Raw genomic sequence first — 15,252 nt, 5'->3', positions numbered from 1 at the left:
AAGGTGTATCTCCATAATGTTAGTTTGGATCAAAGGCGTATCTCCGTAGTGTTAGTTTGGATCAAAGGTGTATCTCCGTAGTGTTAGTTTGGATCAAAGGCGTATCTCCGTAGTGTTAGTTTGGATCAAAGGGTGTGTCTCCATAATGTTAGTTTGGGTCAAAAGGTGTGTCTCATAGTGTTAGTTTGGATCAAAGATGTATCTCCATAGTGTTAGTTTGGATGAAAGGTGTTTCTCCGTAGTGTTAGTTTGGATCAAAGGTGTATCTCCATAGTGTTAGTTTGGATCAAAGGTGTATCTCCGTAGTGTTAGTTTGGATCAAAGGCGTATCTCCATAGTGTTAGTTTGGATCAAAGGTGTATCTCCATAATGTTAGTTTGGATCAAAGGTGTATCTCCGTAGTGTTAGTTTGGATCAAAGGCGTATCTCCATAATGTTAGTTTGGATCAAAGGTGTATCTCCGTAGTGTTAGTTTGGATCAAAGGCGTATCTCCGTAGTGTTAGTTTGGATCAAAGGCGTATCTCCGTAGTGTTAGTTTGGATCAAAGGCGTATCTCCGTAGTGTTAGTTTGGATCAAAGGCGTATCTCCATAGTGTTAGTTTGGATCAAAGGCGTATCTCCATAGTGTTAGTTTGGATCAAAGGTGTATCTCCATAACGTTAGTTTGGATCAAAGGTGTATCTCCGTAGTGTTAGTTTGGATCAAAGGTGTATCTCCATAATGTTAGTTTGGATCAAAGGTGTATCTCCGTAGTGTTAGTTTGGATCAAAGGTGTATCTCCGTAGTGTTAGTTTGGATTAAAGGTGTATCTCCATAATGTTAGTTTGGATCAAAGGCGTATCTCCGTAGTGTTAGTTTGGATCAAAGGTGTATCTCCATAATGTTAGTTTGGATCAAAGGTGTATCTCCGTAGTGTTAGTTTGGATCAAAGGTGTATCTCCATAATGTTAGTTTGGATCAAAGGCGTATCTCCGTAGTGTTAGTTTGGATCAAAGGTGTATCTCCGTAGTGTTAGTTTGGATCAAAGGGTGTGTCTCCATAATGTTATTTTGAATCAAAGGTGTGTCTCCAGAGTGTTAGTTTGGTTCAAAGGTATGTCTCCATAATGTTAGTTTGGATCAAAGGCGTATCTCCAGAGTGATAGTTTGGGCTTCTGCATTACTAGGCAATGGTGTTAGCACTATGCTCCTAATTCTACATTCATTTTTGGCCTACGGTTTGTCAAACCCAAAAGGATTAACCCAATTTAAATTTCACAGTTAACCTAGCATCAATTGCTATTTGCAAAACGTTATTCTGATTACCAAATATGTTGCAATGAATTCCTGTTTCATTCCTCCAAGTTCTAGTTCTACCGTGACCTCTAGCCTTGGATTCCCCAACCAATGGAGATTATTTATCTCTCACTACCCTATCCTTTAATGTTGTGAAAACTTTGATTAAATCACTCCTTACCTTTCTGAGCTCCAGGCAACACAGTTTTCCAGATGTTGTAATCCATTTAATTTGACCTTCGTCATCTCAAAATAATCTGAGTAAATCTTTCCTGGACTCATTGCATTCCTGATGAAGGGCTTATGCCCGAAACATCGATTTTCCTGCTTCTCAGATGCTGCCTGACCTACTGTGCTTTTCCAGCACTACATTCTCATCCTTGCTAGATCAGCATATCTTAGCTAAGATATGGTGCCCAAAACTGTACTCAGTACTGCAGGTGTCGTCTAACAAGGTCTTCATATATTTGAAGTAGGACTTCTCCCCATCTTGTATTCCAGCCTTCTATAAACGAAGGCCAACCTTCTGTTAACCATATTGATTTTTTTTTGATTTCCATGATTTGTATATTATGTGCCTCCACTGCATAAATTTATATCATTTCAAAAAGGACCCTGTTATGTTCTTTTTAGCCCCACAGTGAAAGACTTAATAGTTGCCTATCCAGGCATCTATTTGTAATCACTGAACCAAGTTTATTTGCATCTGTTGCAGTTATTGTCATTGTTCATTTGAATATGGCTTTATTTTTATTCCTTTACAGGGGCATCTATTGCAATCTCATTTCCATTGTTTAATGTCAGTGCTTGAAACATAAAAGAGGCTTGAATTGCTATAATTGTTCCAATCATTTCTTAATCCTTTCCAATGGAGTGGGCTTTTTTGTTAAGTTTGTCCTGCTTGCAACATCCTTGAGAAGGGATTGATGAGAAAAAAGTACATTGTGATACACAGATGAACCACGTAGATAAATGGTTTCTGTGGAATGCCTAAGTATGGAAGTGTAGCATCTTGGTTTTTAGCTTTCATGTTAACTTTTATATCTGAGAACACCAAAGTTGGTTCAACTTTGCTATAGATGTTATTTTTTGTGTTAAATTTGACACTGATTGTTCTGTGGAAGCCCTGAGATGCTGTGCACATTTTGGCCGTTTTTTGCAGGATAATTAGAATGTTGACACCATCTCCTATGGAGCATGGCTTTTTTCCAGCATTAAGATACCCTCATGATACTTGGATTTTATCATCCAGGTGAAAAGCTTTGTTACAAGAGAATGGAATAGATTTTTAATTTGTTGCACAAATACTATTGACAGAGTAATCCTAGATCAGGTAAAGTCAAATTCTGTTTTGCCCAATTTTATTTCTATTTGTAATAATTTTCTAATTTTTGCACACTATGTTGTAAATTTTGTCATTATTGCAAGTGTTAATTGGATAGTTCTGGTCTATGAATCTGTGTTTATTGAAGTTCATTGTAGTTCTTAAAACTAGTTCATAATTGAGGAGATGCTAGTGTTTAAAAGCCTTAATTCCATCTCCAAAGCTGACTCATTGGAGTTCACAAGAGAAATATGAAAATATTTGAATGCAGTTCATTTTAGAATAGTAAAGGTTTGGCATGATGCAATTAGTTAGAATGGTAGGGAAAAACAAGTGAAAAAGCATTGGATGGAAGTTACACCCAAAGAAGCAAAACTTTACGCAATGATTTATTTTTTGGAACTATTGGTGTTATAATGTCATGTTGTAATATATCTGCTTCTAGACTAGTTTAATGTTTTTATTCTATGGTCACATTCTATGGGTAGATAAAGACAAAGTGAATGAACATATTAAGACAGGAATTTCCTGAAATAAAAACAGAAGTTGCTGAGAAACTCATTTGAGAAACAGAGTTAAGGTCTTCAGTCCCATATAAATCTTCAGATTTCCTGAAGTCACTGTAATTGCCAAGTAGTTTGACAGATTCATTTATATAAAAAAAAGCACAATGATGTATAATTCAACTGAGCCTCCGCTTGGAAAGAAATCAGCTCCATTGTTCTGGCACACTTCTGTTTCAGAGTAGTAATATTCTGCTTGAGGTACTGCCTTAACTATTGTATTAACAACAATACTGTACGGAAATTACTTTATTCCCTGGTGTGTTCAGTTTGAAATAATGGTGAATAGTGTTTATATCACATGATGGAATGTTTGCTGTGTGCATTTTTACTTTGTCTCAGCTGTCTTGTGTTGCAGAAATTAAATAAACTGGTTATCATTGCTCCAAACATCACCCCCCACCCCCCCACCAAACAATCCTCCAATCAGTGCCAGTTATCTACTTGCCTTTAGTGAAGGTTTCATATTTTCGATATGAAATGTTTCATAATGGGAATAGCTGGATTGAAGAAGTATTTTCTTTCCATATTGTTCTACCCTTGCTTTGTTCCCAGGAGTTTGGAAAACTGCTGTTGAGCCTCCTAAGCCTTGCTTAACTATCCATTAAGAACTCATGAATCTTGAGTTAAGTACAGAAGAATCAAAACTGAGCTGATTTTGTTGTCAATGAAAATTGAAAAGTACAGTTCTTGCGTAAGTTGCTGAAATAATTGAGAATACAAGTGCGTTGAATCACCTCTCTGAGAATATTAAAGTGTTCCACTGAGGCCCTGGCTGATAACAGCTGCTTTTAGGCAGGTTGTGCTCAGGTCTCCCCCTTGCTCTGCATACCCGCTAACTGGAATTGTATAATTGTTAATTGCTGAGTTTGTTTATTTGTGCTTGCTTGAAAGCTATTTTTGTAATTCAGTTTGAAATATTGTTCCTTAATTCTTTCCATTTGTGCTCATTGCAGGGAATTTTGACCCAAAGGCCATTAATAATTTTTATGACAACATTGGACTAACTGGTCCTGTCGGGGCAGTCCCCCCAAAGCATAGCAAAAAAGGTAAGTTATTAACTGAAATTCAATGCTGTCTTTTTTTTTCCATTTTTTTTCTTTATAAATGTAACTGTTCTAACTTTTAATCTGTACCAGGGATAGCACTATGGATTAGAAAATGCCTATTCTAATTATTCACACCCTTGTCATTTTCATGAAGAAACGGGACATACCCCTGTTTGTTCATCTGTCTAATTGTCCTTGTAAACACAAAGAAGGTAGGGAAGTAGCTCTAGAATATCATGACAGTGGAGGTAGTCTCCTTGAATGGAACTTTCAGTAGGATTGCTGGGATAGAATTCAGTCTGCTTATGCAAATAGAGTGCATGAAATGGTAGGCTGTTTCATTGTAACTTGAATTTACGAGATGTTACAGAGAAGGTAGGGTTTCTTACAGTAAGGTATAAAATACAGCCAGAAATTATGAATCATGTTTTATCCAGTGTGCAAGTATCATAAAACTTTTCATTAATGCAGTTAGAGATTTGATTAGATATGTAACTATATTCTTGAATATAAAACATAAATGTAAGTGGAAATTGTGAATTGTGAACGTTTTACAGCATTTTAAGTCAATGATTTGGCCACTTAATCCTTTTCATGATATGAATACATGAAAGAACTATCAATTTTGCCTCATCATAATCTTTTTTAAAATAACTTTTGCGCTTTTTGAAAGCTCTAATAGATTTTGTTTTGCTTTTTAAGCTCTTTTCATGTTTTAGTGGTAAACTTCCCTTCATGTTGTTGATTCATTGGGTGGTTTTTTTTCAGGATTACTTCAGCAAAAAAACAACTTTGCTTTTGAATTTCTTTTCCCATTGTTTTGTCAGTTTTCATTATGATCTAAACAGTCCAAACTTCTGTAGCCTCTCCCTCTCAATTTAGCTGCTTGTTTCATGTGTCAGCCACACCCCCTCAATTACATCTTTCCTAAAATCAAATCCTAAAAACAGATCCATATCTTACTTTATACCACTGAATGATTTCTGTTGGTTCCCTTTAACAATTCTCAGCGCCTCTGTTCAGAAAATTTTTGTTTTCTAACTTAGCCTCTCAGTTTTCAAGATTTATGACTTTGAATCCCACATGGATCCATTGATCGACTCCTTTATTGAAGTTGTATAATTTATCATGTTGTATTATTCCCAAAATGAAACCCCTTACATTTATTCTCATTATGTTTCATCTGATGGTTGTCTGTCTACTTGCCCGAAGGTGGTTTTGTCCTTTAAATAAATAACCTTCTTTTTGGATCATCTCAAAAAATGTTGGCATTGTACTTTGCTAGTTCAGATCAGTTAGAGAAAAGCAATGATCTTAAATGGCTATATTCAACTCAATTGCCAATAATTTGTGTATTGATAAACGTTCTTGTCGCAAGGATTTGTTCCCTTTTTTGACTAAAATAAAGTACCATTACTCTGTTTCAATTCTTTGAAATTGTGTAATGCTTGCCTTGTTCAGAAGTCAACTCAGACTGAGAGTTCTGTGTGGAGTAACATGTTCCTTGCCTTCTTAAAGCTTGTCCCACCATCTATACACAAAGCACAATTCTGGAGTTTAATGGAATACTCTCCATTTGACTGGATGAGTGCAGCTCTAACAGCATCCAAGAAGCTTGACAGCATTTGATTGTGACCTCATCCATCACCTTTAACAATCACACCCTAACCACCAATGTGCAGTGACAGCCCTGAGAAGCACGTACAAGAAGCCCTAGAATAATTCATCCAACCCCATTTGACATCGCCTTCCAAGCCCATGACAGCAACCACCTAAATTTGGAGCATTAGGACCATAGTTGTTAATGTAGGGGGTCAGATGTTCCTAAAGAATATCAGATAGTTTGTCATGCTTTTGGTTAAGCAGCAGTTTAGATATTATACAATAATTGTTCAAACAAAAAAGTGTAGAAAGCATTATGGATTGAAGTGATGGAGGCATCATCCTTGCCTTCAACTGATGGGTTCCTTGGGTCATCTTCCTCCTCTCCTAGCCCAACTTCCATCTAAAAGAGACAGCTGTTTGGCGAGCAGTGCCACTTGACAAGGACTGCCCCTGACATTGCCCACTTGTTGATATCTATAGGGCTGGTAATTGACCCTATGACAATCAACCTTTTGAATCTTTCTAACCAATAGACATTGGACAACTTCTCTCAAGGTCAGCATAAGCATTGCCTATTTTCTAACTTTTACTTGGAGGTTAGTTTTTGTCCTTTCTTGGAACAAACCTTTATTTTCCTAAATACTATTGCTACTAGGATACGTCTGGCATTAGATAGCTCCTTGATTCAGCTGAAGGAAAAGATATTGCTTATGTTTGGCAACAGAAAATTATGCTGTAGCAGCAGTTATATGAGGACTCATGCTACACAGGAAGTAATAGAAAAGTTCAATTTTAAAGAGACCCCAATTTCCAAAATCTCAGAATTGAGCATGACTTACTTCCACTCTCCTTGAGTGAGCAAGACCTATTAAACCACATACAAGACAGACAGTGCTTGAAGGGTTTGTAGGTGAGTTGTTTGGAGGTTTGTGCACTCCTTCAAATGTCTTGATCTCATTTCAGAATGTTTCTATTGAATTCTCTGTTCAGTGCCTTATTACCCTTGTGGCTATGACCAACCAAATTAGACCAGGCTCTCAGGAGGTTTCACGTCTTCAGGAGTGCTTTCACAACACCCTGAAACCAAACTGCTCACTAAAGACAGAACTTGATATACAGTTTGCAGGTGGTTGCAGTTCTCTTGCCCACTCAGCAGCAGATTTCTAAGGCACTGTCACTCTTATCATTTCTGCATACACTAAGTTATCACTTAAAGTTGTGATAATGTTCTAAAAAATTGCATTTTTAAATGAAGTGACTTTGACAGAATCATCTTTTCCCTTTAAAATGAATGTAAAAGTTGTAGTTGGGTTTTGATAGCTATTAGTTAGAAAGAAACATAACTCCTGTAAATTTAAATACTTTACAAGGCTAATTTCTTACATTTGTAGATTAAGTAACTCTTGTGATGCTATATTTTCCATTGTTTAATTTTACATCTGTAAATTTGTAGTTTACCCCCTGCTTGCCGCTGATCATGCTGTCTAGACTTCCTGCTCTCTGATCCTCCTGGTTCTCCCTGCTTCTAACCCTCCAATGTAAATCCACCTCCTCTCTGGATGTGAGTTTGCTCGCTGAGGTGTAAGGTTTGATTTCAGACATTTTGTCATCATACTAGGTAACGTCATCAGTAAGTCTCCGGTGAAACGCTGGTATTATGTCCCGCTTTCTATTTATGTGTTTAGGGCGGCACGGTGGCACAGTGGTTAGCCTCACAGCGCTAGAGACCCGGGTTCAATTCCCGTCTCAGGCAACTGTCTGTGTGGAGTTTGCACCTTCTCCCCGTGTCTGCATGGGTTTCCTCCCACAATCCAAAAATGTGCAGGTTAGGTGAATTGGTCATGCCAAATTGCCCGTAGTGTTATGTGAAGGGGTAAATGGAGGGGAATGGGTCTGGGTGGGTTTCTCTTCGGAGGGTCGGTGTGGACTTGTTGGGCCGAAGGGCTGTAAGTAATCTAATCTAATCTAGGTTTCTCTGGGTTGGTGATGTCATTTCTGGTTCTTTTTCTCAGAGGATGGTAGATGGGGTCCAAATTGATGTGTTTTGGGTCCAAAGAAACCTAAACACATAACTAGAAAGTGGGAAAACACACCAGCGCTCACCAGAGGCTCACTGGTGATAATACCCAGGATGGTGACAAAATGTCTGAAACTTCCAGCTCAGTAAGCAAATTCACATCCAGAACCTCAATCTGAGCTGCAAATCTTTTCAAATCTTGCTACCACCTCCTCTCTCCTTGACTCTCAGAATAGCAGCCTCCTCCTGTGCCCCTGACTCTCTGTCTTGTAGTCTTCTCCTTTGTCCTTGACCTTCCAACTTGTGATTTCTTTCTCCATCTGTGATCCTCTGACTTGTGGCCTCCTTCCCTGTTCTTGATCCATCTTCTTGCTGGACTTCTCACTCCCTACTTTTCTTTCTTAAACTCGCACTTGTGTTCAAGATTTAAAACCCATGTATGTCTTAATGCGACAGAAGTGCTCAGCTTGCGCTGTTATAATCCATGGCTTTTCAACATGCTCCCATGTGTTGCTTCCTTCTCCAGAATCCTCACCTTGATTAAGGGCCTTGATTAAGATAGCACCAGCATGGTATTTCTGCACCACGGTAACTTGCACTCTTGTAAACCAGGAATTGAATGGGGATCTTGAATGGGAGCACACATTCAGAAAGGGGAAGTGGTGAGAGGGTGTGTCAGAGAGTGGTAAGTATGGATGAGCATCTGGCATGGTGAGATGCCACTAATCAGATAGTTAGGCATGGCGATAGCAAGAGCGGCCACACAGAATGGCAACAAAAGGGTGCTGTGAGGAATGATGTTAAAGTGCATCTTGCAACACCGAACAATATTAAAGGCCCCATTAACTTAACCATTGTTAAAGCGAAACAGTGTTAAATAGGCAATATACAAGAAACTTGAATTTGAATGTTGCCAAAAATCCAGTTGATCCATATTTGACTAGCCAGTATTGATTTCCCCTGTATGTTGAAGGATGGATATTATTAACCTGGAAAGGGTTCAGAAGAGACTTGCCAAGATGGTGTCGAGTATGAAAGATTTGAGTTATAAAGAAAGGCTGGATAGGCTGGGACTTCTTTCACTGGCACATAGGAAATTGAGAGGCGACCTGATGGAAATCTATAAAATAATGAAGGGTATAGCTAGAGTTAATCGTAGTTGTCTTTTCCTTAGGAGGGAGTGATTTCAAAAGCAGGGGCCACATTTCTAAACTGAGAGAAGAGGAATTTTAAAAAGATAGAAAAAGGATGATCACCTTATTGGGATTGTATTATAGAACCTCTAATCATCAGAGGGAAATTGAGAAACAAATTTTTAAGAAGATCTCAGTTATCTGTAAGAATAATAGGGTGGTTATGGTAGGGGATTTTAACTTTCCAAACATAGACTGGGTCTGGATAGTGTTAAGGGTTTAGATGGAGAGGAATTTGTTAAATGTGTACAAGAAAATTTTCTGATTCAGCATATGGGTGGACCTAGCAGTGAAGGTGCAAAACTTGACCTACTCTTGGGAAATAAGGCAGGGCAGGTGACTGAGGTGTCAGTGGGGGAGCACTTTGGGGCCAGCGACCATAATTCTATTAGTTTTAAAATAGTGATGGACAAGGATAGACCACATCTAAACGTTGAAGTTCTAAATTGGAGGAAGGCCAATTTGACGGTATTAGGCAAGAACTTTCAAAAGCTGATTGGAGGCAGATGTTTGCAGGAAAATGATGGCTGGAAAATGGGAAGCCTTCAGAAATGAGATAACGAGAGTCCAGAGGCAGTATATTCCTGTTAGGGTGAAAGGAAAGACTGGTAGTATAGGGAATACTGGATGACTAAAGAAATTGAGGGTTTGGTAAAGAAAAAGAAGGAAGCATATGTCAGGTAGAGACAGAACAGATCAAGTGACTCCTTAGAAGACTGTAAAGGCAGTAGGAGTATACTTAAGAGGGAAATCAGGAGGGCAAAAAGGGGACATGAGATATCATTGGCAAATAGAGTTAAGGAGAATCCAAAGGGTATTTACAAATACATTAAGGACAAAAGGGTAACTAGGGAGAGAATAGGGCCCCTCAGATCAGCAGACTGGCCTTTGTGTGGAGCCACAGGAGATGGGGGAGATACTAAACGAGTATTTTGCATCAGTATTTACTGTGGAAAAGGACATGGAAGATATAGAATGTAGGGAAATAGATGGTGACATCTTGAAAAATGTCCATATTACAGAGGAGGAAGTGCTGGATGTCTTGAAACAATTAAAAGTGGATAAACCCCCAGGGCCTGATCAGGTGTACCCCAGAACTCTGTGGGAAGCTAGGGAAGTGATTGCTGGGCCTCTTTCTGAGATATTTGTATCATTGATAGTCACAGGTGAGGTGCCAGAAGACTGGAGATTGGCTAATGTGGTGCCACTGCTTAAGAAGGGTGGTAAGGACAAGCCAGGCAACTATAGACCAGTGAGCCTGACGTCGGTGGTGGGCAAGTTGTTGGAGGAAATCCTGAGGGACAGGATGTACATATATTTGGGAAGGCAGGGACTGATTTGGGATAGTCAACATGGCTTTGTGTGTGGGAAATCATGTCTCACAAACTTGATTGAGTTTTTTGAAGAAGTAACAAAGAGGATTAATGAGGGCAGAGCGGTAGATGTGATCTACATGGACTTCAGTAAGGCGTTCAACAAGGTTCCCCATGGGAGACTGGTTAGCAAGGCTAGATCTCATGGAATACAGGGAGAACTAGCCATTTGGATACAGAACTGGCTCGAAGGTAGAAGGTGGAGGGTTGTTTTTCAGACAGGAGGCCTGTGACCAGTGGATTGCCACAAGGATCGGTGCTGGGTCCACTACTTTTCGTCATGTATATAAATGATTTGGATGTGAGCATAAGAGGTATAGTTAGTAAGTTTGCAGATGACACCAAAATTGGAGGTGTAGTGGACATCGAAGAAGGTTACCTCAGATTTCAACGGCATCTTGGTCAGATACTCTCACACATGCTTTGAGTCGCAACATCTTAGTGATCAGGTAGAGCAACAGCAGAGGAGAATAGAAAAACAGCGCATCCTGCACTTCAAATCTCCTACCAGCTTGCGATTTATATGCCTCCATGTGCCCAAAGATGTGTCAAGAATTGACTTGTCCAGTCATGGGAATGTCCATGGCAAAAATTTACAACTGTCAGTAAACGCAATCATTTTATTGAGGAGCAAATAACGAGAGCAAAAATCTATGTAGAGAGATGCGGCAGCTATAAAAATGCCAAATTAAACTTTCTTCTGATATATGTAAAGGAGGAATGTTGACCAGGACTTGTAGCTACTGTGGCGGGCAAATTATTTTTTGCCAAAAAATTGTACCTGTGGTAATGAATTAAAGAGCCAACCAATAAAATGTGCTGAAATCCTGGATCATTTAAAAGCAAATGTTGTAGAATGCAAATATTTTGGAAGTGAGAAAGGCAATTTGTTTTAATTTCATGAGTATGTTCGGTATTTTATGTGATAATGTATTTATATTATTGAACTTAAAGTTGATTCAGACTGACTCAGTGGAGCAATAAATAATTGGGACTCGTGGAAAAAATATTGAACAAATTTAGTGATGTATTAACATAGCGCTAGATAAGTTATAACGTGTGAAATATTCATTTCTCCAAGTCTTTGAAGAAGAAACAGTCATATTTTGTACAATCCACATTTTTCTTGTGATTACATCTTTAATCATTTGGAATGGAAGTTTGATTGCGAGTCAACGTTTGCTAAAATGAAATTTTCACGTGATTACTTAAAATTTGCGTCGGAATGTTTGGGGTGTACACTCTTAAGTTGATTTTTGTGAAACACTTCAAAGCCTGGAATCCCTTGATTTGTAGTTTCAGCATAGTAAATTGTAATTCTAAAATAATGTTGCGATCTCATTGTTTTAATTGAGTTGATTGGTGTTTCGTGCATCGTGCCATGGAATGATAAAACAGGATTTTATCCACACATTGAAGTAATGAGTTTTTTTTCAGTCTTCAGGTACTGAAAACAGATAAGGTATTTTGCTAAAGTGAAGGGGAATACAAGCGTATTGCAGTCAATCCTTACTTGAACTAGGTTTAAGGGTGGAGGAAATTGCATGGGCATTGGCTTGAATGTGACAATCTTTTCCTTATTCAACATGTTTTGTAGCATAAATGGAGAAACAAAATGAGAAAATAAGGCTTAGAAGGGAATTTATGTTTAATTTCATGGTTGGTCTTTAGTTGCTGCAAATTTAAGTTCCCTTCAAAAAATGAAAATTTACCATGTTCTGATTAATTCTTGGTCACTTGGAATTGAAATCTTACAAGTCAGTATTTCACAACTGTATTGACCTGGGTTAAATCATTAGTTTCAATTATTGATTAGGGCATTTATATTAGAGGTGAAATATTGTTGATCTATTTGAGTTAATATGACTCAGTGCTAAACATCTTACAGATTTGCACATTGAGCATCAATCTCATTTTTAACAGATTGATGTTAAAGATGAATAGTATCTCTAGTTCAGCTCAAGCCTTCAAAAGATTACAAATTAAATTATACAACATCAAAATGCTTTATGGCTCAGCTTTTAAGCTCTCCTATAAGGTTTCTTCTTAGTCATGTTACCTTTACAGTTGCAGTGTACTACTTTTGATAGCACATATTTTGATAGCTATTTGAATGCCAATGTCAAGTATGTGCAGCTGAAGTCTCAGAAGCTTACATATATCTAGATTGTGGCCATGAAAAGGATTGCATTCTTGATTTGAGTAATAAAACTGTTTTTATCATATAAAATTACAACAAGGACATTACTACATGTAGCATCCATTAACTGAAACATATCTCAGCACTGATTTGATGTGTTAAGCACCAATATTCTTTGGGTGGGAGAGACATTGTTGAGTCCAAATGGGGGACTGACTACATAGTAAAACTGAAGAAATTGCAAATTATTTTCTCACCTTAGTGCTATCCCACCAATTGTCTGCAGGATTATTTGTGCATGAATCTTTGGGCTTCATGAAGGGGTCAGTTGCTATATATTTTGTTGGCTATCTCTTGTTCATTAGTTTACTCTAGTAGTGTGAAATAGCTAGATAAATACTTAACAAATATGCTTTATGTATCATATCTAGTTGTGGTGTCTTACTTGTGTGTTGGGGTTTTGTTTTAGGTTTTTAGAGGTTTGCCCCTTTATCCCTCTCAATCTTCATGACTTGTCTTGTACAGACCCTTCAGGTACTCTAGAGAGAAAAGCAAGGAAAATTAGTGTGACTTCAAAGTTAAAGAAGGACTCCTCTGATTCCCAGGCTGCTCCAGCTGAGGGTGGGTACTTCATTGAATGTCACCTGACTACCAGATTGGAGTAGATATTCACAGTACATAAGGCAAAAGGACCAGTCCAGAATGGTTTTTAAAAAACTTTTAAAATTTCTTTATTTTATCATTTTTAATATTTTCAGACTTTGAACATTGTTAGCATCTTTACTAATGTCTAATGATTTAGACTGTCACTTGTTTTTGAATATTTTATTTTATGTGAAATGTCTTGTCTGCTAACTGTATGATAACATAGGTTAACTTGAATTCCTGTTTACGCCATTTTTGATAACAATACATTCTATCAGTTCTTTAAAAGGAGTCACACAGTTGAGGACTTGATGAGGTTTTAAACTGCACTGGTTATAAATGTTCATATCACAAACTCTGCATATTAATAATTTTAGGCAAAGTGTTTCTTTTTGATATCTAATTATGTGCAGCATTGAGGATGTTTTTTTTCCAGGTCTATCAGAGGAAACTAGAAAATGAAATATGACTCATTGTATTGACAATACTAATTATTTAGGAAATGTCAAAAGAAAAATTCTCAAATGATATTAATAGTAATATTATCAATTTTACATGGCTTGCATGCTTTGGATTTCATGGCTTTTTTTAATGCTGGAAGGAGGAATCAAGTAGCTAGAATTTTTTTAAAAAGAGCTATTTAGTCAGATTATTGAGAGATCTCTTAGGGGGAAAAACCTACAATTTACTGACATTTTTGAGCTATAAAATTTAAATTATTCAATAATCCAAATTTAGCAATCAAAAAAGAATGGACTTCTGTGTTTTTCTAATAATCAGAATAAAAGGTCTGTTCATTTTTGAATGCAGCAAATTGAATTGAGTCACTGCTGAATATTTTCACATCTTTGGAAGGAGATTTTAAAATGCCGGAACTGAGTACAAAATGTCTGAAATAGCACACTAATCCAAACGACCCAGCTTTCTTGCCCACACATATGTAAAGCACCCCATTAGTATTTGTAATGCAAAAACATTGCAACTGATAAAATAAAAACAAATTCTGGAAATATTGAATTGATTAGGCAGCATTTGTGGATAGAACCAGATGAAATTTCATCAGATCAGAGATATTTGAAATGTTACCTGTGTTCTTGTCCGTGGATGCTGCTTGCCTTAAAAGCAAACGTTGCTGGAAATACTTCTTCCAAATTTTAAACATTAACAGTATTTTTCTTGTGAGAGTAAACACTCCTAATGGGGTCATTTGCTTCTGAGATGCTGGTCCCTTGTAGAACAATATTTATTTTACAAGATAGTGATATAAATCACAGGCTATGTTCTATTTTTGAAGTATGCTTTGAATAAAATAAGTTGGTGGAATCCACCACCATTATGCTTTATATCAAATGACATCTTCATGAATCTTGACCATGGTGCTTTATCCTCCTCCCATTATTTGCAGTTTTTATTGAAGTCATTAATGTTCTTCAACCTACTCTTCCTCATCCAACACTGTGGCGAGGGCCATCCTTTCATGGTTATTGGCAGTGCATTTTCATAAAAGCTGCTGCTGTTACCCTTGCATTATTTCATGTGTGTTGGTTCCCAACTATCCACTCTTGCATCCCTTCTGAGGAAGGTGTTATTCTTCAGTTGGTTTATCCATAAACATTGGTAAGCTTTCCTCTATGTGCTGATTAACCCTATCTCCATCTCTTTTCTGTCAGTCTGAGAACTTGTGTTTGCCTTTTTGCTGACACTCTGGGTGAACCACACATTCCACCAGTTGAATATCAATAAGAGCAAAGCCATTGGCTAAGTACCATTGAAAAAAGGTTGCAATTTGATTTCCAATTCTTGTGTGTACTGGCCATGCCTTCAGCTCTGTTTTATTGAGAGTTGAACTTCAAAGTCCATATTAATTTAATCTTCCAGCCTGCATTCTTTCATTTGTTTTGGAATAGTTTGAACTTCCACCCTACTTCACTGCTAAAACACTTTCTGTGCATTTGCCATTCCAATGCCCCACATATTAATCTGCTGATCTCCATCTTCCCTAAAGTACAAATCATCCTGCACGGTGCCATATACTTTATGTTCCATACTAAATTACTTTCTCTTTGTC

At 37.6% G+C, this 15,252-nt stretch overlaps 1 protein-coding gene across 3 annotated transcripts in view; it reads left to right on the top strand.

Annotated features, from left to right (window-relative positions):
* Positions 1–15,252, top strand: part of tab3 (TGF-beta activated kinase 1 (MAP3K7) binding protein 3) — a 133,845-nt gene that overhangs the window by 101,978 nt on the left and 16,615 nt on the right. For 2 of the 3 annotated variants that reach the window (XM_043700739.2, XM_043700741.2), the window contains 2 exons: positions 4,119–4,211; positions 13,065–13,160. In XM_043700739.2, coding sequence (XP_043556674.1) covers positions 4,119–4,211; positions 13,065–13,160 — 189 coding nt within the window. The remainder of the gene's footprint in view (positions 1–4,118; positions 4,212–13,064; positions 13,161–15,252) is intronic. The other variant, XM_043700740.2, reaches the window with a different exon arrangement.

The sequence above is a fragment of the Chiloscyllium plagiosum genome, unplaced genomic scaffold (genome assembly GCF_037043375.1).
Source record: "Chiloscyllium plagiosum isolate Xiang-an unplaced genomic scaffold, Cpla_swu_hap1 HiC_scaffold_12, whole genome shotgun sequence".
NCBI lineage: Eukaryota > Metazoa > Chordata > Chondrichthyes > Orectolobiformes > Hemiscylliidae > Chiloscyllium > Chiloscyllium plagiosum.
Note: the sequence above shows the minus strand (reverse complement) of the source record. Positions and strands in the feature narration are given on the sequence as shown.